Below are 26,248 nucleotides of genomic sequence, written 5' to 3'. Positions count from 1 at the left end.
TGAACTTGAATGGTAATATTTATGATTGAACTTTTGTCACTAATTTAAATTTATTGTTGGATGTTATTTATGGCTCTCCCAATTTGAAAATTTATGATTATTGTTAGTCAATGTATATATCTTAGTTAAACATAATTATTTATTTATTTATATTATTTTACATTAATATTTTTATGTTTTGAATAAAAATTAATTTTTATAAGTTAATATGATTGAATGAAAATATAAAAAATATTTGTGATTTTTTCGTACGCTCCAAACACCGAAAAATGTTTTCAGCAAAAAACATTTTTTTGAAAAATGACTTATCTAAAAATATTTTATGACGAAAATTATTTTACATTAAAACAAACGGATCATAAATGTAATTTAAGTGAATGAAGTGATTAATTTTATTAAATAAATTATAACCCATTCTTATTTGTCTCAACATTTCAAGCTGGGTGCAATATTGGCTGGTTGTATTCTCACCCGCAGTTTCTGTGATGCATGTCTGAACAATTTTCAGAAAAGTTACGACATTTGGACTGAGAATTAAAAAACTGCCATTTGGGATCATAACTCCAAGCTTTCCTTTAATTCGGCCTGTACTGTATTGTCCTTTTTTTCCTGCTGCATGCTAAATGAGTTGCCATCAAATAAATAAATAAAAAATATCAAAACCACTTGATTTTTTATTTATTTCTTATTTCTTATTTATACTTAAAATCAGAGCAAAAATTCAACGTTTATCAATCTGAATATATAGGTATACTTTCTTGTACTTCATATAAGATGATATAATTTAGAAAAGAGATATAAAATAAGAAAAAGAAATATAAAGAATTAAGGTGATTCGATTTATAACCTATATTTACATGTCAAAATTTTTTATTTATTACATTTTTTATTTATTCATTTGATTGTATACAAGACTATATTTATAGAGAAAAAGTCCGAACGTTATAATTCTATTCTACTTCTATATTAACAACAATAAATTTAATTTATCATCTTGTAACTTTTATATCTTTAGTTCTTGTAACTCTTGTCTCTTGAGTACTTGCAACCTTGAGTGTTTGTAACTTTTGTCTCAATACTTCCCTCACTAAAAAAATAAAAAATTACTTCCTTACAAGTTATAAGAAGATAATAATTTATAATTATCATGATGTGATCATCTTTTTTATTTTATTTTTTTTAAATACTGTGACATTATATATATGTATACTATTCGATATAATAAAATAGAATTATAATTATAAAATGAATCATCTCTATCTAAAGTGACATGAAAAAATCTTGTTCAATAAAATAAAGGGTCTCTCAAAAAACAAAAAATAAAAAAGATAGAGAAAGAGAAAGAAATGGCCTTAATCGATGATACATTGATATGTAATTCAGGCACACTCACTACAGCATGAAATATAACCGTATTTTTGCTGGAAAAAAAAAAAAAAAAAACTATTGTACGTTTAGAATGTGCAACAATTGAATTTATCTTTCCAATTTATTAAAACTAATGCTTAAAAAAAGAGAAAAACAATCAACTTGAGTAGCAAATCTATCAGAATATATATATATATGGAATATAAAAACAGTGGTTGACATTGAAAGATTCATAGAATTATCATGCAAGGAAGCCGAATATATATGCAAAGAAGAGAATCTCGTTTTCAACTCAAATATTATGAGCGTAAAAGTAAGCACAGCTTTCTAAGTGGAAGATTAGCCCTTCGAATATTACAAAACCAATAAAATCAAGCAAATGGCTAATTCAGAATCCAAGAATATATATGATATGGCGCATTGGGTTCTCATATCGTGCTATATCAAACCAGTAAATTAAATGAAAACAAAAGATTAAAATAAATGACAGTGCTATAAAGTGGTATATAAGTTGTTCATTTCACAAGCAACACATGATTAAGGAGAAAGTGGTTACTTCAAAACAAAATAAATAAATTAGATGGGAAGGAGAAAGTGAAGAGCATATATATGAGAAAAGGCAAACAATTACAAAAGTGTTGTCTACTTTTATTCTTCATAGCTTCATAGCAAGCAAATATTTACATGATATATACATTGTAGGCAATCTACAATGTAGGCACTAGGCAGGGAGGAAACAAGGAATTAATTCACGATTGTGAGTAGATCCCTACTTGATTCCAATTGCCACCACAATCTCACTAGTAGCAGTTCAAAGGTAAAACCTAAGGCAAACTTAAGAAATATCACTATTTAATAGATTGTTATATATGATCGCCCATACAATCGATATTAGTCATAGTGGTTCATTGCCACATCATCGAATTATATGACAGTCATATAACAATATATTAAAATAGCGTTACACTAATACAAATCACAACCATATCTTTGCATGTGATAACACTAGAAAAGGTGATCATAGGCTAAACTGAAGGCTTTTAAGAGCTTTGGCTTTTACGGGTTTTCATGCATCCATAACGTTAAAAGGGGTTGACCCTTTCGATAATCTCTTAACCTTAGAAGCAAATGAGCGACAATCCCACACACAAACCCAAGCGCAGCACTTGATCCCACTAGGGAGACCGCTGTGCAAAGAAGCATCACAAAGGATTCCTCCTTCGTATTCATGTCCCTTGAAGCCATGGCAAGCTCAATTCCAGCGAACAAGAGCAGAACCCCAAGAACCCCAACAGGAAATTGGGTCAAAATCTTCACCAAAGAGCTCCCTATAACTAAACCCAAGATTAATTTGGCTGTGCCAAGAAGGGCCACGCACCCACCACTCCTGCCACCAAACTTGTACTGCCCGGCTAGCCCGCCTGCGCCATGGCAGCTCGGCATGGCTCCAAACCAACAGCCAATCACGTTCATTAACCCGACCGTCACCGAAAGCGATGTCACTGAGAATTCCCTTCCGGGGAAAAGATCTGACGACAACTTGCAGACAGCGATCACGGAATTCAATATTGACAAAGGGAGTTGAGGAATTGTACCTTTGATGAACCCTTCCTTCCATGCATGCTTTGAGATTGAAACTACTTCGATAGCAGACGGCCCAAATTTGATGTCGTGCACCAGTTTAGGCTTTCTTATAAAAGCCAATACCACACCCAACACAAATACAATAAAGGCTGAAGGAAAAGCGAAGATAAATTTTCTGAAATTTCTTCGTTTTCTTGCCGGCCTTTCTTCATCATCACCCAAATGACCATTGGTTTCTTCATCTCTTTCCCCGCTGTGTTCCTCACCTGCTCCAGTAATAATAACAATAAAACAGAAACAAACAATAGCCAAGACCAACCCATCCAGCCCAAGCCACTGCCTGTTCCCCTTAGCTTTTGATTTCGAAAAATCCTGCACTGTTCTAACGTATTTAACAGCGGTCAGTGCAAATGACAAGCCTTGTGCTAGCTGAATTCCCCTAACAACAGATAAAGGAATCAGCTTATACGCCAGCTTCATCAACCCTGTGACACCCAGAACAATTAATATTCCCCCGGTCAAAATCCCGGCGGCCATAATTTCTGGGACGCCGAAACCTGTCCCCGCTAAGGCCGCGGCAGCGATAGACTTCATGGGCTGAACCGGCATGGGGACACCATAGATGGCACCAGTGATAATGTTGTAGACCCCGGTGAATATTAATGTTGTGCCGAGGTTAAGGCCATCTACTAGTGTCAGGGCCAACACTATCGGTATGTATGTGCCTAAGTCTCCCATCGCTCCGTTCAATTCTGCCCATTTCGATCGGAAAACCAGGTTGGTTTTCACCTTGTCAACAACGTTGGCCGCAAAACCGTACACGGGCGAGCTGTGAGCGGCTTCAGGTGGGCTTTGGAAGGCATGGGGTGGTGGGATTGGGGGGTCTTGGGACGCCATGGAGGTGCAGTAGTCACTGAGATTGTGAATGCAATATGGAAGTATTTGTGAATAGAATGGTGACTTATTTATACTAAATTCTGAGGTGGGGTGAGGTAAGAGGGTGTCTTTTAGATTGATTCAACCCCGTTAAGTAAAATAATAAGACGTGCCGTTATTGGTGGCCCGAGGCCGATGGTATCTATGATCGATCCTGTTTGTTTGACTTTTGGGGGAATTCCGACTTCTTCACTTGAGGGTGACATTTCCTTTCTTGTTTCTGAAATTATTCTGGGCTTGTTTCTAACCTTCCTTATTAGCGAGGATACAAATTACTCCGTATGAGTTATCCGGTATTCTCTCCGGCAGTCATGTGACGAGAAATGTTAAAGATCGTTATAGTAATTTTTTTATATTTATATAAAAATATTAAAAAATTCATCTATATCATCTAAAAAAATGTAAATATAATTTTTTTTTATTATATTTGTATTCTTTTAAATAAACACAATAAATAAATAAAACCCTAGCATTCCTCTACTGTGATGCATGGCTTTTTTCAGATATGCTACGACATTTGGCATGACGATTAAAAAACTGCCATTTGGGATCATAACTCCAAGCTGTCCTTTAATTTGGTCTGAACCGTATTGTCCTTTTCACGAAGTCAACAGTTTCATTCATGATTGCCCTGCCGCTAAATGAGTTGTCATCAAATAAATAGACAAAAAATATCAGAACCACTTGATATATTTTTTATTTTTTTCTTATTTATACTTAAAATCTGAGGAAAAAATTCGACGTTTACGGTTTATCTGTCTGAATATTCTCGTACTTCCTTGCACAATAAAAATAAAATAAAAAATACTTCTTTACAAGTTACAAGAAAATAACAATTTATAATTATCATAATATTATCGTGTTATTTAAACTTTTACATAGCGTGATATATATATATATATATATATGAAATATGGAAACAGTGGTTGACATTGAAAAATTCAATGAATTATCGTGCAAGGAAGCCGATCGAATATGCAAAGAAGGGCCGGAATCTCGTTTTCAACTCAAATCTAAGCACAAGCTGTCTTAGAGACCCTGTTTAAAAAGAAAAAAGAAAAAAAGAAAAGCTCTCTTAGAGACAAGAAAAGAAACACAAGAATGAGATCGACAACCCAAGTGTGCACGAAAGAATTATGCAAAGTCAACTTTTCTTAGAAAGTTGACTTTACTAACCTGGATTTTAATATTTTATTGTGCGTTTGTTCTATTTCTGCCAACAGTTGCCAACAGCAGCCAAGCTTAATAAAATATTGTAGAATCTTTTATGTTTTTTCTCTATTTTTTCTTTTAGACCTTAATTTTTATTTTCATCAATTTAAGTTTCGAATGCATAAAAATTTCAAATCTAAGACTTCTTTAGAATTTATTAAGGTCGGTTAGCTCTTTGCCATTAGGAAATGGATATATAATAAAAATCAATAATATTATAATCTAAATATATTTTAACATCTTCTCTCAAACTTAAGGTGGTAAATTTTTGAAGCTTGAGTTTGAAAATAAAAAACGGAGGCCGGTGGTAAAAACTGACGGATGCTGCCTTTAGGCTACAATCTAGTGTGGTGAACACAGGTGAAGCAGCGGGCTCGAATCCGGTGTGGTGCAAAGAAGCTGGACTGGTGAGCCTTGGCGCGTGGAAGACACGCACAGTCAGTAGAGAGGAGCAGAAGAAGATTTAGATCCGGGGTTTTCTGCCTCAGACGGCTAGCGGAGGTGGCACGTGATTGCTGGCGGAGGTGTGTGGAGAGGAGCAGAAGAAGATTCAGATAGCGCGTGATCGCGCATGGAGGATCAGATGGCTATGAATTTGGCAAATCTGGAATTTTTGGCGGCTGATTTGTCCAATGGCATGACTAACGATGTGTTTTGAGAACTATGGTGGCGTGTGGCTAAATGGGGAGAATTTTTGGACGGGGCATGGCGGGGCGCGTGACATGGACTATGTTGGTTGTTTCGACGGCGATGGAAACGTCTAATTCAGATCTATCAATTGGCACTGGTAGCAAGATGATTAGACGACTTTAGAGGGGTGGTGTTTCAAAGGCAGAAACTCTTGACGGCACATGGAGGCGTGACTGGACTGTTTAGGCCGACGAAAGTTGGCCCGATTGCTCTGATATCATGTTGAAATTTGTGTATAAATTTAAAATAGAATTGTAATACCCAGGTCTTATATTGGGAAGAGATGAATAGCTTACATAGAGTTAGTAATTTATAAAGATACTCATGAGTTCTAAATATTGCATTGCCTACTTAGTATGTGAAATTGAGCTTTATAAGAGATTGTAGGGAAGCTTCAAAATTAACTAGTCATTTTGAGGTGATATCGCAGATTAATGTGGTTAACGCTTTTTCTGGATTGTAATAAATGGTAACAGAGCCACCTAATAACGCTAGACCATGTAGCACTGGAGCGCTGCATGACATAGCCCTGACGAGGACGTCAAGAGTTTAAGAGGAGAGCTTGTAACACCCTAGTCCCATATGGGAAGAGATAAATAGCTCACATATATTGAGTGGTTTATAAAGATGCTCATGGGTGGTAAATATTGCATTGCCTAGTTACTAGGTGAAACTGGACTTTATAAGGGATTGTAGGGAAGTTTCAAAATTGACTAGTCCTTTTGGGGTGATAGCACAGATGTGGCTAGCGTTTTTCTCTGGGTCGTTACAAGAATAAAAGCGGAATAGTAACGCAAGCAAGAGGGAGAAAAGAGACAGAGAATTTACATGGTTCGGTCTATGACCTACGTCCACAAGGTAAAATACAAAGGGCTACATTGTGCTCAATAACTTGATTGTTTACAATACATAGGTCCCTATTTACAGTTGAATAAGTCGACCTATACAAGTAAACCTAAATCAACTTATACTAGAAACAAAAATCAACCTAGACTAGGAAATATAAATCAATAATATTATAAATATATTTAGAATATATTCTAACATTATAAAAATTTCAAATCTAGGACTTCTTTAGAATTTATAAAGGTTAGTTAGCCATTTGCCATGGGCTCGTACAAGCACAAAATTCGTCTATTTTTTTTTCTCAAATAAATAACTAACATGACAACAATTATGTCATTTTTATTAAAAAATTAAAAAGTGGGTGGTCATAACTCACCACCCCAAAAGGGGGGGGGGGGGGGGGGGGGGTCATCCAACTCTTTTTTTTTTCTTTTTTTTCTTTTTTTAAAAAAAAAAGGGAAAAAAACTACTTATATATTTTTAATAAGAATTGGTATCATTGTACTTTTCATTTTTTTTTTAAATATATATATATATTAACATTTTAGATTTAAAATCTTTGTAAACTAGGGCCTTTAAATTGCCAAAATAGAAAATAGAATCTAAAAGGCAAGATAAAGAAAATCATAGGAGGGTTTTGGAAAATATTTTTCCTTTTTTTATTATATATTTTTTTTATTTGACAAAGTAAATAGATAAATATTTTTCTTTTTTTGAAAAAAAAAAAAAACTTACTTAACAAGTATATAAAAACATATCCCAAACAAAATAAAAAAATAAAAAAAATAAAACTAATCAAAAAATCAAGGAAACCTATATGTGAGTTGTAAAGCCCCTGAAATTAATTAACTCGGAGTGTCACCATAATTTGCCCAAGCTTATTAATTTACTAAGGAAATAAGTCAAAAAGTTACATGGACTCCCTGATTAGTGCACAATGCAGCGGAAGAAAATATCTCTTATTCTCAACAACAAGCAAGATAGCCACACATAAGTCACATCACATAATCGTCAGAGCAAAATATTAAAGCATCATAACATAAATTAGCAAGTAAAAGATAACATCAAGTATCTCTGTCACATATGAATACCCAAATCTAAAACTAAAATACAAAAGATAACTATGTCGGGAAAACATCAAATACAAAAGATAGTTATGTCCTCAAGGGTCATCCGCACAACAACAGAACACCTTGTACCGTATATATGAGATTCCTATGAAAGACTTGCCCATCTCTTCGGTATTGTCGTTCCACACAGTATCCACTAACCCAAGGTCCGTCTCAAAGATTAACCTAGCAAGGTCATCCAATGTGATAATCTTTCAGTTTGGGTCCCTAGGCTCCATCGTCTAAAGTACAATTGACTACAAAACAATGATGTTTTACAAGTGAAAAAAATAAAGTACAAGTCCATAACTTAATGATCTAACACACGAGAAAACATTTCATTTATACAGTGAACTCAATACTTTGTAAAGGTTAGATAAACTATGCACAACCTCATGCAATAGGGTTCTTGTCATAATAACAAGGCAGAAAATCATATTAATGCAATATAATATACGATATATCTCATTTGTACAAGTTATAGACATCTTCCATATGGTTTATCTGTACCTTTAACCCTTTTATGGTTAGGTTTACACGTCTCATGGGACATATGGTATAACATCGGTACCCTGGTGAGGTACACTAACAGCCACCACTTTGATCTCGGGTGATTCACACAACTAGTGGCGCCGTATGGCGTGACCACCATCTGCACATGGTTGCTTTGGTCACTTCCAACCCTTGGATCCAAGGAAAATAACGTTAAACTAAACATGGACCACAAGGTCTAACCCATATACTAATATTCACATACTCCAAATTCTTCGAACATATTTCTAATGGTAACCATGTCAATCAGTTATTTTCCAAATATTCTATTTTACGAAGTAGAGTTTCCAAATATTCTATGTTAGTATAAGATATGCACATTTTATAATAAAGTAGACATGCAAAAAGATTGATCAATAGTTTTCATGTGAGTTTTACTAACCTCGGTCGCAAAGGTTTCCTTGGTATACGTCCTCGACTTCACAAACCCTACAGTATGCCAAATATTCTACTATTAGTCGCACATCTAGACTAAACCACAACCAAAAATATAAAACTTTAGACTTCTAAATATTTTAGCAATCAACCCTTTGGAATGGTTCATGGACCGTTGGAATTGTTAATGGACAGAAACCCATGAACTTCGAAATGTGATATTTTTAACCCATCTAACTTGTTTTAAGGCCTAAAAAGGCGTCATTACACTATTCTAAGCACAATTGAGTCCTCAAAACAGAACCTAAACACCCAAGTTCAAACCTTACTACCAAAAATCCATGAAATAAAGCAAGCTTTAGGGTGTAGGATTTATCTTCTTGAAAATGAGAACCCAAAACCCTCCAAACGTACTATCTCTCTCTCTCTCTCTCTCTCTCTCTCTCTTAAGGTCTAGTGGCTAAATGGTGACAAAAATGGGGTCTACGGATCAACCTACACCCTTATATAACCCGTCCCCCTCGAGCCAAAGCTGAAATGGCAAAATTTCATTCGCATGCAAATTGTCAGCTTTCGAACGTTTTGTGCTGAGGTGTACCATTTGACGTTTCATGAAACGTTCGAATGTTGTTGTCCATCCATACCAATCGTTCGATCTTTTCGTGTAGGAATTATTTGAAGGGTCCAAAAATCTCATTTTCTCCATCTTTTGGGATTTAGGACTAACCCTAAACATACTTAAGAAAAAATTAAGGCACCCTTAGCCTAAATTTTAATGTGGGGGTGTTACAGGACTATAGAAAAATATACCAAACAAAATACAACAAACACCAATTAAAAATTAGGAAAACTAGCAGTTCCAACATCAAATCAACAAACCATGAGAGCAACTACCCAAAGTCCCGAACTTTTTCATTCATTTTAGAGAAATTAGTTACCACCCTCTTGGTTTTTTAAAACTTTCTAGATTAGGACTAGCGTTTTTTTTTTTTATTTTTTATTATTTTTCGCCAAACAAGGAACTAAGTTTTGGCCATTCCAATGCCGTGTGTAGTGACAGCCATGTAAAAGTTAATTGTTACATTTTATAGGAATGGCTAATTCGGTATCCAAATCTTAATTTTATTTTTTTGGGGATTTTGGGTATCTCTTTCTTAGGTCTGTAAATGATGAAGTGGTTGAAGAAACTTCTGAAAGAACTAACTCATGGATTTCGATGAATGTTCCTCCTCATTTTGATGGGAACAATTATGCTTTTTGGAAGGTTAGGATGAGAGCCTTCTTGATGTCCATATATGAGGATGTGTTGGAGATAGTGGAGACAGCCGGGTTAGGGACGTCCTAAAACAGAACTAACTAGAGAAGAGAAGGCGGCTAGTAAAGCCAACAACAAAGCGTTTAATGCGATTTTTTGTTGATCTAGATCAAGAGTAATGCTACTCTCCACACGTTTTTATTAGTCATACTGACTAATGTTGCGTGTTTTAAATGAATTTACATATTAGTTACTTAAAAAAAATGTCGCATCAAAGTAGCACTGCTCTTAAACCAACCCCGATTCCCCTTCAAGAAAATGAAAGAAAATTGATAGACAAGCGTGGGTTAGTAACTTGCATAAAGTTACATTTTATATATCAGGAAAGCAATAAGTCAAAAAGATCTGCAACATCAAATTCAACATGACAACAATGAGCATGTAATAATATCAGTAAGAAAGTTTGAAAATGAAAATATAAACCAGACTCCAAACAACACCTAGAATGGGGGTTGAATAGGCGTATGACAAAATAATGCGGAATTAAAAATTTAATCAACAAACAAATAATCACCAAACTATGAAAAACAATAAAGCAAATGACACAGATATTTGGTGACGAAGTGGAAACTCTTTGAACTCAAAGAGAAAAACTACTATGGGGTAGTCAACCCAAGAAATCAATCAAATAACGAAGAATCCGTGAATTACTAGATGTTAATACTTACAAATGCTTTGCATTTGTCACATTCTTGAATTATAACAAATGATCCACTTGTCTGTTTCTCTCCTAGAACCTCTGGAAAGTTCTTCTTGATCTCGTTAATTGGAACTCTGGTTGGCTTCAATTGTTTAAGGTTGATGGTTAAACATTAACCAAAACTCTAAGAGAAATTTAACATTAATAGTCCAAGTCTAAAACCTTCTCCTACCACATTGAATTCTAAAGTAGAATCCCAAATAAATTTGTGTGTGAAAGTCCCTTTAAATAAACCTCTGTAGAAAACCCAGTTCGAGTTGGAATAGGATTTTAGAAAAATTCGCCCAAATTTTCTGTCCAATATTATTGCGAGGTGATGTTGGCATAGTAAACGTCTGAATTAGGAAAAATCTATTTTAGAGATATTTTTTGACTTTAGTGTTAGCTTTCCACAACCTTTGATTTCTCTGTAATCAGATGTTTGAGCCGAAAGTTATGGTTAAAATACGGAGATATGCTCAATCTGGAAATGACAAATCCGATTTTAACTCTACTTAATGAAATTTTCATTTGCTTATTTCCTTGATTGATTAGGCTTAACCACATCTTCTAGGTTTTCCAATTTGAGTTGCATTCAGTCTTAGATAAAGTTCTTCACCGACTTAACTAGAAGACTAAATCTTATAACCAAATAAGTTTTGACACCGAATTTACCAACACAAAAAATCTAATAAGCTCTGCCTTTGGCAATTTTGTGACAAAACCCAATTAAAACAAAAAGCTCAAGTTAAAAAATTAAAACCCAAAACCCAATATATACTTATATGAAATTCTACGTCTAACCTATTCTCTTAAACTTGAACAAACCATTAAAAGCATAGAGATTTGAAGTAGTAAAACTCAGATTAACATAAAGATGAATAATTGAATATATATCCAATGAACACATTAGCACAACTATGTTAAACAATCACAGCATCAAAAAATATTACTCCTATTATGAAAGAGATCAAAGTAAACTCAAACCTTCTGCCCCCTTTTTGTCACGAAATGACAAAGGGTTTCAAAAGAATGATCAAATACAGTGTCCATCAATAAAAAAACAAACCAAAACAATTACCCATGCACGAGATGAATATTAGTGGGCAAAACATAGAAACAATGGATCTCTCACTATACGCTAATCTCAAGCATGATCATGAGGAAATCACAGAATGTAGCATGAATGAAAAGCAACACCATGAACAGTAGAACACATGATACGCAGAATTGAATATTTTGAAGAAAAAAAAATGAGATTTTCCCACTCAATGTATGATCCAATATCTAGATAGAACACAAGAAAATTTTATCAATAGTCCATGTGTTAAATGAGGAATTCCCAACATAATCAATGCTCAAAGTGTGCAAAGTAGGCATGGGAATCAAAAGATGAATGGATCAAAATTTTCTTTAATAAAAACAAAGCAATATGTTTCACTCAACCCATGATTGTGTGTTGTGTGTGATAACATTCTATTGAGCAAGCTTAAGAACTTACTTGGTAAGGAGAAAAAGCTTAGCAAGCAAAAGTTCATAAATCCTAATAAGGAAGGTTGACATGCACATCAAGTTATAAGTCAAACCTTATCATACTAGGGTTTAGTCACCCTCGTCCAATACACTCCCCTTGAGACATAGCACAAACTTAAACATAGTCTTTTAGAGACTGTCTCTTTCCGCAATGATTTGGATACTGACTGTTTTTATAGGGACATGTTAAGCAATAATTTGACACTGAACTTCAGTTCATATATTTCTTTTTGAGGAAGTGTCTTTAAACATTGGTGCTCAAATCAGATGGGAAGAATGCAGGAATTTTTAGGTCTTACATTCAAATAGCGAGTTGGTCAATTGGATCGAAAACCTAGTCGACTTCTATCACATGGTTGCCTAACAAACATCACCCTTGTAGTTAAACTTAGCTCAAATAAAAGCTTTAAAGTACACAAAAGATTAGTATATGAGAAGTGTACCACAAAAGCTCATACTTAGGCAAAGAATTTAGTCCATTAAAAGAATAATTAACTCATGCAAAATAAGCTCATTCATATAGATAATTTTGAGTTGAGTTCAAGGAATATAAATGAAAAATTAATGAACTTTCAAGATGCAAAAGCCAAAGCTAGGAAGAAGGCAACATATATATATATATATATATATATATATATATATATATATATATATATATATATATATGTGTGTGTGTGTGTGTGTGTGTGTGTGTGTGTGTGTGTGTGTGTGTGTGTGTGTGTGTGTGTGTGTGTGTTAATTTAACGAAAACTGGAAATAAAACTCAAATTAATGCAATGCATATGCAAAACAGAAATTAAGTAAATAACAACAATAACAAAAAAAAAAAAAAAAAAAAAATGCAATGCAAAGAATTCTACATGCTCTAGGATATGAATATACATGAACAATGATCCTAGACATGCCATATGACCACCTAACTCTAGGTGAGTCCACTACCACACCCCCTCAAATGGTGAATGATATCAATCTAACTAACCCAAGCTTTCTTACCACTAGGTGCAATTTTGTGACTCATGTCCAACTCATCTAACCTAGTTAAAACCACCTTCATCATATTGCACTGCCCATCATACCTTTTCATAGAATAGGAACTATCATACTTATGCTCATAGGATTTCAGTTTGAAACAGCTAGATCAGATATGACCAATTTTGCCATAATGATGGCAAGTAGGGACAAACCTTTTAGAAGGTTGTTTCTTATGCGGAAGGACATATTTAGACACAGAAGACTACAACATCTTTTTCTTTCTTAGGATCATCATTCTTATTCCAAGGTCTTTAGATTTCAATTGACAACAATTTGGTCTAATGTAACAATCCAACAATGGTGATATGTAGGAACAAACTTAGCTTGAGTTTGTTTCCCTAAATGAGCCTTGGATTTAGGCTTCACACGGTGATTCATGCAAGAATTTTTTTCTGTATCCAAACAAACTATATTGGCCTTGACTTCTTCAACAATCACATGCTTAACAAATAAAGACCTTTCAGAATTAGAAGCATGCGAAGTAGAGGCACCCAAGTTATCAACAGTCATACTAGGCTTGTTAGAAACATGTTTTTTATTACAAAACAAGTTTTTCAGATTATCATTAGAGTCTATTTGAGAGTTCCTTAGAGTTTTTCAATTCATTCTTAAATGATTTATTAGTTTCAACAAGCACAGTATTTTCAGGTTTCAAAGAGTCAACTAAGGCATATGCGATTCAGACATTTTTTAGTAACCAAAGACTCTTTTTTATGCTTAACATTTTTAAGCATTTTAAGGGAAATTATATAGAATTTCATCAATTTCATACATTCCTTATAGAGCTCATCATAGGCCATCTGAAGGTCATACTCATCATTAGAATCATCATTAGATGACTAAGAAGTATTCACAACAAAAGGAGTCCAGGATCTCACTTAGGAATTTAATCCAAACAAAGTGAACCCGCTTTGATACCAATTGAAAATATAAATCAGACTCCAAACAACACCTAAATGGGGGGTGAATATGTGTATGACAATATAATGCGGAATTAAAAATTTAATCAACCACAAACAAACAACCACCAAAATTTGAAAAGCAATAAAGCAATTGACATAGATATTTGTTGACAAAGTGAAAACTCTTTAAACTAAAAAAAAAAACTACTACGGGCTAGGGTACCCAACCCAGGAAATCAATCAAATAACGAAGAATTCACGAATTATAAGATGTTAATACTCACAAAACCTTTACAGTTGTCACACTCTTGAATTGTAACAAGTGATCCACTTGTATGCTTCTCTCCCAGAACCTCTGGAGAGTTCTTCTGCTTGATCTCTTTAATCGAAACTCCGGTTGGCTTCAATTGTTCAAGGTTGATGGTTAAACAATAACCAAAACTCTAAGAGAGGTTTAACATTAATAGTCTAAGTCTAAAACCCTCTCTTAACACACTGAATTCTAGAGTAGAATCCCTAATAAATTTGTGCCTAAAAGTCCCTTTAAATAGACATCTGAAGAAAACCCAGTTCAAGTTTGAATAGGATTTTAGAAAAATTCATCTAGATTTTCAGTCCAATATTGTGGGGGTGATTTTAGAATAGTAAACATTGAATTAGGGAAAACTTATTTTAGAGATATTTGTTGCCTTTGGTGTTAACTTTCCATAGCTGCTGATTTCACTGCAATCAGATGCTTGAGCTGAAAGTTATGGTTAAAATACAGAGACATACTCAATCTAGAATTGACAAATCTGATTTTAACTCCACTTAATGAAATTCCAATTTACTATTTTCCTTGATTGATTAGGCTTAACTACATTTTTTAGGTCTTTCAATCTGAGTTAATTGGTTCATTCTTGGATAAAGTTCTTCACCGACTTAACTAGAAAACTAAAACTTTTAACCAAATAAGTTTTGACACTGAATTTACCAACACTAAAAATCTAACAAAATTTAAATACTATCCATTTTTATTTTTTGTAAGAAAAAACCAACCATGAAGAAGAGCCATTAGGGCTCGATCTCCCCACTATCAGCAACCAAAAGAGACAAGAAAAGAAACACAAGAATGAGATCGACAACCCAAGTGTGCACGAAAGAATTATACAAAGTCAACTTTTCTTAGAAAGTTGACTTTACTAATCTGGATTTTATTGTGTGTTTGTTCTATTTCTGCCAACAGCTGCCAAGTTGAATATTCTTTTTGCGAAAATATTCTAGAATCTTTTATGTTTTTTTCTCTATTTCATCACTTTAAGATTCGAATTTATAAAAATTTCAAGTCCAAGACTTTTTTATAATTTATAAAGGTCGATTAGCCATTTGTCATGGGACTCGTACAAGCACAGAATTTGTCTATTTTTTTTCTCAAATAAATAACAAATATATATAAAAAAAAAAACTACAATTATATATGATAATTTTATTAAAAAATTAAAAGAAAAAAGGGGTGGTGGCCATGCTACTCTTTTTTTTTTTTTTTTTGAAAAATATAAAAACCCCCTTAACAGTCAGCCAATTTTAAAATAGCTCAATAAATTTGTAAGTGCGCTAAAATGATCAATTGAAGTACCAAGGTGTATGAAAAAGGAATTTTTTTTTTTCGGTAATACCATTATTCTCTCAAAAATTAATAAAAACTTATTTATTTAAAAAAAAAAATCTAAAAATTTATAGAGAAAAAAAAAATTTCAAAATTAAAATTTTTTAATTAAAAAAGAAAGAAAAAGAAAACAAGCCTTTTCTTCTTCCATTTTTTTTTTTTTTTTAAATTAAAAGATTTTATTTTTTAAAGTTTTTAATTTCTTTAACTTTGTAGTTTTATATATTTATATTTTTTTATTAGCAGTGACACGTGTCATCATTTAATTGGTACTGACGTGGTACACTAACGGAATATGTTAACTGTTTTGACGGAATTTAACTAGAGGGAGTGATTTGTATTTTTGACATACCATAGACATCTATGAATTAATTTTGATACTACATAGAGTTAATTGTAAATCAAGTAAACTACATGAACTAATTTTACATTTTTTTTTTCCTTTTTCTTTTACAAAGAGTGATACATGTAATCATTTATTGTTGTTGACATGGACATTAGCGAAATTTATACAAATAAAGTGGAAAATGACACTAGAAAATCAAGAAAGAGGCGAGACAAAATGTGGAAATCAGATGAGAGAAAAGTGAAAAAAAAATTGGAAAATGGAGAAGTAAAATAAATTTTGTGAAGTTTATGAATTTTTTATTATTACTTTTTAGGAGAAAATACACTTAGGAAAACAATTTGTGGGGGACGAAAAACCGTCCCTCATCCCCCACTTTTTAATTTTTAAATAAAAAAGAAAAAGAAAAAAAGTGTCATCTGATGTGACATTAAAGGACACATTATTGATTTTTTTTTTAAAAAAAAAATTTAAAAAGAAGGTGATGGGGGACGGTTTTCCCGTCCCCCATGTATCAACTCTCATACACTTAACTTCCTCGTCTCAACCTCAACCCTTCCAACAGCTAATCCTTTTGGAATAAAGCTACAAAAAGGATATGAGTTCTCCCAAAATTAATGTGACTTTTGAATTCACTATTAAATGTGTAACTCATTGAGGACATGAATATTTCTTTTAGTATAACTAAATGAGGACACTGTTGCAAGTTAAACTATCCGTTAGCATTAATTTGACGTTAAACTGGACAGTCTGGACAGAATATGGCATGCACACATGATGCGCACATGATTTTTTTATTTTTATTTTTTTTTTCCTTGAACTCCTCAAATAACTCTACAAAAATATAAATAAATAAAAAATAGAAAGAAAAATCTAGAAAAGTCACAAATGGGTAAACCACTCTTTTGACTAGCAGGAGTGGCTGAACCAACCTCATAACTATAAGGGTGCTTCAAACACCCATCTAACTATTTTGGGGTGGCCCTACAACCCTTAAAAGCTGTGGAAGTGGCGAATTAAGGGGATAGTTTGACCACTCCCTTGAATAGTTCATCTGTTTTTGGGAGTGGTTCAGCCACCCTATGCCCTAACCATTTCAGAAGTGGTTGAACCACCCCATAATGGCCGGGGGTGGTTCAGTACCCTTCTATTTTTTTTTTTTTTTTTTTTTTTTTTTTTATTTTTTGTTTTTATTTTTTGTTTTTTTGTAATGTTGATTAACTTTTAGGGGTAATTTAAATAGTTCAAGTTTTTTTTTTTTTTTTTAAAAAAAGAAAAAAAAAGAAAAAAAGAAAAGTCCTATGCGCGGTGTAACATATTCGTCCATTTTAATGCGATCATGTTAATGGAAGGTATAAGTACCGGTAAAGAAGTGATAATTGGAAGGGGTTAAGTATCATTTTAAACTTTAATAATCTAAGGGTTTATTTGGGTTTGTGATTTTAAAAAGTACAATTTTAAAAATAACGATTTAAAATTTGCAATTTGAAATTTTAATTTTCAAAAACACAATTAATTGTTTTGCAAAATCGTAGTTTGGCCTTTAAAATTTTGCATTAAAAAAAAAAATACCAATTGTTTGCTATTTGAAAAGGCAGATTTATGTGGGTTTGTGGGTTTTATCTTGTGGACGGAAAACGACTTATAGGAGTAATTTGTAATTTTCGCATACTACAATGACCTTACAATTATTTTTTATATCATAAGAAGTGATTTGTAATTTATGTCAACCACATGGATCAATAGTGCAATTTTTCTTAAAAATAATAAAAGAGAAATGATCCTTACACTCATTTCTTACAACAGCCCCATAACAAGCTGACGTGGCTGGTAATATTTTATTATTTTTTTGTTTTGTTTTCATTTCTTTTTGTAAAAAAATAATAAAATATTACCAGCCACGTCAGCTTGTTGTGGGGCTGTTGTGAGAAATTAGTGTATGGATAATTTCTCATAATAAAAAGGTTTTCAAAAGACAACGGCTCGTAGAAGATCAAAAATAATAAAATATAATATGATGATGATGGTCTTTTGGCCTTGCTGCTTGAGATTATCTCATCGTTTGGCCTCAATATATATGATGATCATCCTCATCCCCAACCACCCACCATTGTCTACCATCACGATCGTCTTCTTTACCAACATGATCGCTGATCGTATCATGACAACAGTTGACACCAATGTCCCCTCAATATTGGTGCAAATCGATCTTTCCAATTAAGCTTCCATTGCCTCCAGTAACCCACCATCAATCAACACAATGAAGCAATTCCAGCAATACAAACAAATGTATATCAAATTAAAAATACTCTAATGATAATAACTCAAACCACCATAAGCAATAAATCAATCACATATCAACAACAAAAGATTTTGTTGATGAAGTGAAAACTCTTTGAGCACCTTAGAGGTAAAACCATTATGGGATAACCAGACCCAAAAAATCTCTATAACAAGAAAATCCAGATTACATACACAAGGAATAAACAACGAGTGACAGATTGTTGAAATGGGGATACAAAGGTGAAATAAACTGTGTTTTGCATAAGTTGTATAGAGAGTAGAGAGCATCTGTTTTTCAATGTGGAAGGAAGGAATGAGAAGATGTAATCTGCTTGATCCATCAATGGATTAGGAAGATGTTGTAAATCATGGCTTGCATATTGGTGTTTAGTGCCACAGGCCCACAGTTTATAACATTTGGAGAAATCAAAATGGGTTCAAACATGGAAGCCACCCAAAAACAGAGGAGCAGCTTTTGCAAAAAATCTTTTTGGAAGTGAGAACAAGAATCTTGGGGAAATGAAAGTTTAAGAAGAACTCAGAGAATGTAGAAATATGTAGGAATTGGAGCATAAAAGATGAGGTTTTGATATAATGCGAAGGCTGATATCAATGAGTATTTATTAACGAGCTTCTGCAGAATGCTGAAGAGGCAGACAGATTAACGTAAAAGAGGAAGAAGGTTAATTAGTTGATGCTTTGTATAGTTTGTTGGATTCTTGTAAGTTTGTATGTTGCTTTCATTGATTGGTGCTTTGTGGGAATGATATAGCTAGTATCGTTATTCTGTATTGGTTTGGTTGGCTTTACAGAACAGGTTAACTATCAATAATCGGCTTCTGGTATGGGGTTTTAGAGGTGATACTCAGTGTGGTTTCTGTAGACATGGTGTTGAATGTCGGGATCATCTCTTTTTCAAGTGTAGTTTTAGTTCTCGTATTTGGTATTCATGTATGCAAATGTGTCCTGGTTTGGCCTGTTCTCATGTTTGACAGAACGTGCTGTCAGAGAGTTGCAACAACTGGAAAAAGAAAACCTTGTTGGGAGTTCTATGTAGGCTCATTTTTGGTTCTGTATAATATTTGGCGAGCTAGAAATGAAGTTCGGTTTCTTGGTCATCCTTAATCTGAGCAGATTCTCAAATTGATTTTTTGGAAAGTTAGAACTCGAATCTCTGGTAAAGGAAAGTTCTAGAAGACAAGGGAGAATATCAGAATTTTCCTGCTCTGGAATTTAGCTAATTCTGTTTTGGACTAAGCCCAGCTCGGGTTTTGTTGGTTTGTTGTTCGGTTTTTAGCAGACTCTATTTTTCTGCTGCTGTTTTGTCTTGTTTTCTGTAGTTCTGCTGTTGGTTGTCTTGGTTGTAATGTTGGTATTTTGTTTGGGTGGTATTTCTTGTTGATAACTGCTTACTTATTCATCGAAAAAAAAAAAAATTATCAAACAGGGAATAAAGATATAAACAATCTATGACTATGAGCATAAAAAAGAAAAAAAAAAGAAAAAGAAAAAAGAAGATGAAAATCTAAGAACTTAAATTTTATTTAGTTATTAATATATTTGTCCTTTCAAATTAATTAATGTTTTTCAAGTTCTATTATGGAGTGAAATTAGGGTTCCACCAATGACATGAGCTTAATTATGTACTAATTCAACGTTTTAATAATAGCCTGCTTGCTGCATGCTCTGATCGAACCTTCAAAAGAACATGAATGACAGACAAGGAAAAAAGGATAGCTGATAAGATCGATTGTCAAAAAGAACATGACAAATATGGACCATTTTCATTGGCTCTTACAAGCATAACTCGACAGGCTACGACGTAGATAGGAAGAAAAAGAAGCATAGTCTGTCTCTCCGATTTGTAAACTGAAAAATGACGTGAATGTGATGGTTTGTCTTTTATATATGATCCAGTGACGGAGGGAGGGGGACGGTTAAGTTATAAAGGCCATGTTCCCCTGATCAACTCTTAAGAACAAAAAAGTTTTAATGTAAAAAATAAAAATAAATTATAAGGTTGTTTTTGTTTATCAGTTCCTAGTAAGAAATTTTTTGTTCCCTAGGCCCATTTTCTTTTATGATCTCTTTAACTGATTTCATCTCATTTAGAACGATAGTTTCATTGTCAAAACTCTTTCTTTTAATATTTTACGGGTAACAACAGACAATTTTCTGAAGGGTAATAATGGAAGAAACTTTACAAAGTTGCAGAGGTTTTGTTAAAAGTTAATGAAAGGTTTTAGTATAGCAGTGCATTGGAAGAAAACAGGTGTGGACTTGAGGAGTTACATAACGTAAAATGAGAATTCATTTCAATATAACTAGATGACATCAGAAAATTTAGAAGATGTGTTTAATTTGTTTTGTGTTGCGTTTAGTTGAATGTTTTTTGTGTAGAATATAGTGTATTTTGTATAAAAGTTAGTGGGCTACTGTGTTAGATAAAGTGGGTTGTTCTAACTAAAAAAGCAAGCGAATGTTAGCTTTAAAAGCCATGTCATCAAAGTAAAGTCTTGGGAGAACGTCGAGAGGCACACAATTCATTCAGCTGGAATTTCTCAATTTCAGTACAGAAACTGAGACTTTTTATTTTTCATTTTCTAAATCTTTGGACAACGCTTTTCGTTACTCTTATTATTTATTTATTTTTTTTTCCAAAACACTTTCTTTTCAATTTTGGTTATTGATTTTTAATTTGAAGAGAATAATAAAAATATAAAAATTGGGTTATGTTTAATTTACTTAAAATTTATCTTTGTCTTTATATATATATATACACTTTAACCCCTACTTAAAAAAAGAAAAAATTATTATTATTATTTAACCCCTTCCCATTAAAATGTGTGTTTCCGTCCCACCAATATGATCTAGAAAATATGATTTAGAAAACCCATTGATTCATCCAGAAACCAAGATTTATTTCAAGATCAATTTGTTTCTTTTCTTCTAGCTTGCTTACATGCAGGTTCCAAGCTACTTGCATATATACAGGCCGCAGTCATTAACCTATTACATCCCTTGGAAGGAGAAAGCAAAATGGTCACCATATTATAACGAGAAAAAGGGTATTGGTATTTAGCATACTGTTGTACGATTGTCATGCAACTGATCAAATAACGTGTTGAATTTTCAATTATAATTTGTCTTCCTTTCAAAGTTGAAATGCTTTGAAGTGTCTCGTAGTGCCAATTTACTGGCGCATGCTTTAGCTTATTGCGCCGCTTTCCATCTTGTTTTTTGAAGCATTCTCATAAGATCTCACATTTTCTCTTTTATCCGGATTAAGAATGGAAAAGATCTTCACCTGCAATCCTTTTTTCCCGATTCAATTAAAAAAATAGAAAGTGTTGAATTTTCACAATCACGTCATTCTAATTGTATGTATTAAATATCATTACTCTATTATAATCCTTTTTTAAGAGTTCATTACATGGTGGAGCCTCTTTTCAGTTAATGCTCGAGTATTCTGTGTCTTTTATTTGTAAGATATTTTTTTGGAGGCAGACATATGATCAGAAGAATCAAACAAACAATGATGTGTAAACATGTAAAAAAGAAGGTCCTAGTGGATTTTTCTGGTCTTCCAACTGATCGTCTTCAATCACACCACCTTAATTTTACCCCTTTCCTTTCACAAAGAGGTGCCTTTGGGAGGGGGAGGGGGTGTTTTTCTGTTCATGTGTGATGATTGTTTTTGTGGCGAATTTAGCACATAAAGTGCTCCAAAGATATGGTATATATCCCATCCCTTCTTCTTCCTCTGGCCCGCCCCCCATATAAAAGGAGGCCAGTAAAAAGGCTTAACTTCCAAATCATGATGCATACATTGAATCTGGCATCACTCTTAGTCCAGAGATTATATATGTGGATAGTAGATATGTTATACGACTGCCATATAACTGGAATGGTGTGGCAGTCAAAATCAACCTTTTATTTATTTATTTTTTTTATGCAAATTGTTGCTCATTCAAAGGCTAATTTTCACCGACACGTACGTTGTTCAAGCTGTATGGCAACAGCTACTAAATAAGCATTACTCTATTAACAGAGTTTTAGATCTCGGAACTGGGTTGGGAGGAAATTTCAATGATTCAATCTATAAAATTACCACGCTTATGTCCTTTACACAAATGAGAAAACAGAAGCCTTTTTTAATATCATTTAAAAGAGTTTGAGAAAATTCGATTAAAACAAACGCATCTAACATGCTAAGGGACGCATGGATGACAATTTTATAAACTGGATTTGAGCCAATTAATTAGGAGGCTGGAAAACTCTATCCCCAAGCAATAGTGTTAATGAACAATTCTGCTTATTGTACGTTGAATGTTCATGGATAGCATTTCCTCTGTTTCTTGTATTTATTTACTTATTACTTCTAACGTTTTTCTCCTTTTAGGAATAGTCATCCAAAATCAAGCTACGGAGCTATATATCTAAGTGGAAGATTAGCCCTTCGAATATTACAAAACGAATAAAATCAAGCAAATGGCTAATTCAGCATCGAAGAATATGATATGGTGCTTTGGGTTCTCATATCAATTTTTTTTTTTTTTTTTTTTTTTTTTTTTTTTTTTTTTTTTTTTTTTTTTTTTTTTAACCTTTATTGATATGCTATATATATATATCCCTTTCTTAGTGCAAAGCAACGAAGTTATCTCAAATCAGTGAAGTGAAAACAAAAAAAATAAAATAAATTACAGTGCTAGAAAGTGGTATATAAGTTGTTCATTTCACCAATATCGAGCGCAAATTAAGATTAATATATATAACTGATCACAAGCAATACATGATTAAGGAGAAAGTGGAGAGCATATGAGAAAAGGCAATAGTGAAGCCACAATTGCAAAAGGGTTGACTACTTTTATTCTTCATAGCATCATAGCAAGCAAATATTTACATGATACATTGTAGGCAATCGATCTACAATGTAGGCGGGGAGGAAACAAGGAATTAATTCACCATTGTGAATAGCTCCTCTACTTGATTCCAATTGCCACCACAATCTCTCACTCATAGCAATTCAAATGCGAAATCTTAGGCAAATTTAAGAAATATCACTATTTAGTAGACTGTTATAACGGTCATATAATTGGAATTATTCATAGTGGTTCATTGCCACATCATCGAATTATACAACGGTCGATAGCAGAATACTAAAATAGCATTACTTTAATAGAAATCACAACCATATATTTGCATGTGATAACACTAGAAAAGGTGATCATAGGCTAAACCGATCAGGCTTCAAGAGCATTGGCTTTTACGGGTTTTCATGCATCCATAACGTTGAAAGGGGTTGGTCCTTTCGATAATCTCTTAACCTTAGAAGCAAATGAGCAACAATTCCACACACAAACCCAAGCGCAGCACTTGATCCCACTAGGGAAACCGCTGCGCAAAGAAGCATCACAAAGGATTCCTCCTTGGTATTCATGTCCCTTGAAGCCATGGCAAGCTCAATTCCAGCGAACAAGAGCAGAATCCCAAGAACCCCAACAGGGAATTGGTTCAAAATCTTCACCAAAGAGCTCCCTATAACCAAACCCAAGATTAATTTTGCTGTGCCAAGAAGGGCCACGCACCCACCACTCCTACCACCAAACTTGTACTGCCCAGCTAGCCCGCCGGCGCCATGGCAGCTAGGCATGGCTCCGAACCAACACCCAATCACGTTCATTAACCCGACCGTCACCGAAAGTGATGTTGCCGAGAAGTCCCTTCCGGGGAAAAGATCCGACGACAGCTTGCACACGGCGATCACGGAATTCAATATTGACAAGGGGAGTTGAGGAATTGTACCTTTGATGAACCCTTCCTTCCATGCATGCTTTGAGATTGACACTACTTCGATAACAGACGGACCAAATTTGAGGTCGTGCACCACTTTAGGCTTTCTTAGAAAAGCCAATACCACACCCAACACAAATACAATAAAGGCTGAAGGAAAAGCGAAGATAAATTTTCTGAAATTTCTTCTTTTTCTTGCCGGCCTTTCTTCATCATCACCCAAATGACCATCGGTTTCTTCATCTCTTTCCTCGCTGTGTTCCTCACCTGCACCAGTAATAATAACAATAAAACAAAAACAAACAATAGCCAAGACCAACCCATCCAGCCCAAGCCACTGCCTGTCCCCCTTAGCTTTTGATTTCGAAAAATCTTGCACTTTTCTAACGTATTTAACAGCGGTCAGTGCAAATGACAAGCCTTGTGCCAGCTGAATTCCCCTAACAACAGATAGAGGAATCAACTTATACGCGAGCTTCATCAACCCTGTGAAACCCAGAGCAATTAATATTCCCCCGGTCAAAATTCCAGCGGCCATGATTTCTGGGACGCCGAAACCGGGCCCCGCTAAGGCTGCGGCTGCGATAGACTTCATGGGTTGGACCGGCATGGGGACACCATAGATGGCACCAGTGATAATGTTGTAGACCCCGGTGAATATTAATGTTGTGCCTAGGTTAAGGCCATCTACTAGTGTCAGGGCTAACACTATTGGTATGTATGTGCCTAGGTCTCCCATAGCCCCGTTCAATTCCGCCCATTTCGACCGGAAAATCAGGTTGGTTTTCACCTTGTCAACAACTTTGGCCGCAAAACCGTACACGGGCGAGCTGTGAGCGGCTTCAGGTAGGCTTTGGAAGGCATGGGGTGATGGGATTTGGGGGTTTTGGGACGCCATGGAGGTGCACTAGTCACTGAGATTGTGAATGCAATATGGAGGTATTTGTGAATAGAATGGTGACTTATTTATACTAAATTCTGAGGTGGGGTGAGGTAAGGTTAGGGTGTCTTTTAGATTGATTCAGATGTCGTTAAATAAAATAATAAGACGTGCTGTTATTGGTTGCCCAAGGGTATCTATGATCCTGTTTGTTTGACTTATGAGGGAATTTCGACTTCTTCACTTGAGGGTGGCAATGATTCCATCTTGGGTTATGTCACGGCGGAAATGTTACGACATTTGGCCTGAGAATTTAGGCCCCGTATGGCAACTCTCCTTTAATTCGGTCTGTACTGTTGTCTTCTTTTCAGAAAGTCAACAGTTTCATTCATGATTGCCCTGCTGCTAAACCAAAATGAGTTGTCATCAAACACCTGGAACCTCTTCAATTAACCTTTTTTTTAAAAATAAATAACAAATATCAGAACCACTTGATTTTTGTTTTTATTTCTTTTTATTTTTTTGAAGGAGTTTTTATTTCTCATTTATACTTAAAATCACTGAAAAAAAAAGTACTTCCTTTCATCACTGAAAATATATATACACACTTCCTTACAAGTATAAGAAGATAATAATTTATAATTATCATGATGTGATCATCTTCTTTTTTTTCTTTTTTTTTTTTAAATACCGTGACATTATATATATATATAAACATAGGTTGACATTGAAGATTCATGGAATTATCGTGCAAGGCAGCCGAATATGCAAAGAAGGGCCGGAATCTTGTTTTCAACTCAAATATAAGCAAAAGGTTTCTTAATCAAATATTAGATGGCATCATGCATTAGCTATACATATTGAATAATGTGGATTGATGCATAATAATCCATGCAAGTTGGTTGATTTAGACGGAGAGTAATTAATCATACTCTTCACGCTTAATATTTATCACACTTATTTCATGGGCTAGAAGCTAAGAATTAAGCTAATTATGTAACGTGTTTTAACAACGCACTTTTTTATGTTAGTCACTTAAAAAATGTCACGGCAAAGTAGCATTGCTCTTGAACCAAGCCCCAGTTCCTTACTACAAAAATATAGATATATTGGAGCCGTTTTAAGGCCTTTTTGTGCCGTTTTCAAAACGGCTACACATATTAAGTAT

General features: G+C 34.0%; 2 protein-coding genes across 2 annotated transcripts; both read right to left on the bottom strand.

Annotated features, from left to right (window-relative positions):
* Window positions 1-1,995: 1,995 nt before the first annotated feature.
* LOC133871170 (molybdate transporter 1-like) lies at window positions 1,996-3,903 on the bottom strand. The gene has a single exon (XM_062308553.1). The coding sequence runs from the start codon at window positions 3,847-3,849 to the stop codon at window positions 2,425-2,427; it is 1,425 nt and encodes a 474-aa protein (XP_062164537.1). The 5' UTR covers window positions 3,850-3,903; the 3' UTR covers window positions 1,996-2,424.
* A 19,350-nt stretch (window positions 3,904-23,253) lies between these two features.
* On the bottom strand, window positions 23,254-25,149 carry LOC133871218 (molybdate transporter 1-like). Its single transcript, XM_062308617.1, has one exon. It carries the CDS (start codon window positions 25,096-25,098, stop codon window positions 23,674-23,676), a length of 1,425 nt encoding a protein of 474 aa, XP_062164601.1. The 5' UTR covers window positions 25,099-25,149; the 3' UTR covers window positions 23,254-23,673.
* Window positions 25,150-26,248: the final 1,099 nt, after the last annotated feature.

This window comes from Alnus glutinosa, chromosome 6 (assembly GCF_958979055.1).
Source record: "Alnus glutinosa chromosome 6, dhAlnGlut1.1, whole genome shotgun sequence".
In the NCBI taxonomy this organism is placed as follows: domain Eukaryota; kingdom Viridiplantae; phylum Streptophyta; class Magnoliopsida; order Fagales; family Betulaceae; genus Alnus; species Alnus glutinosa.
This window is presented reverse-complemented; position numbering and strand designations above follow the sequence as displayed.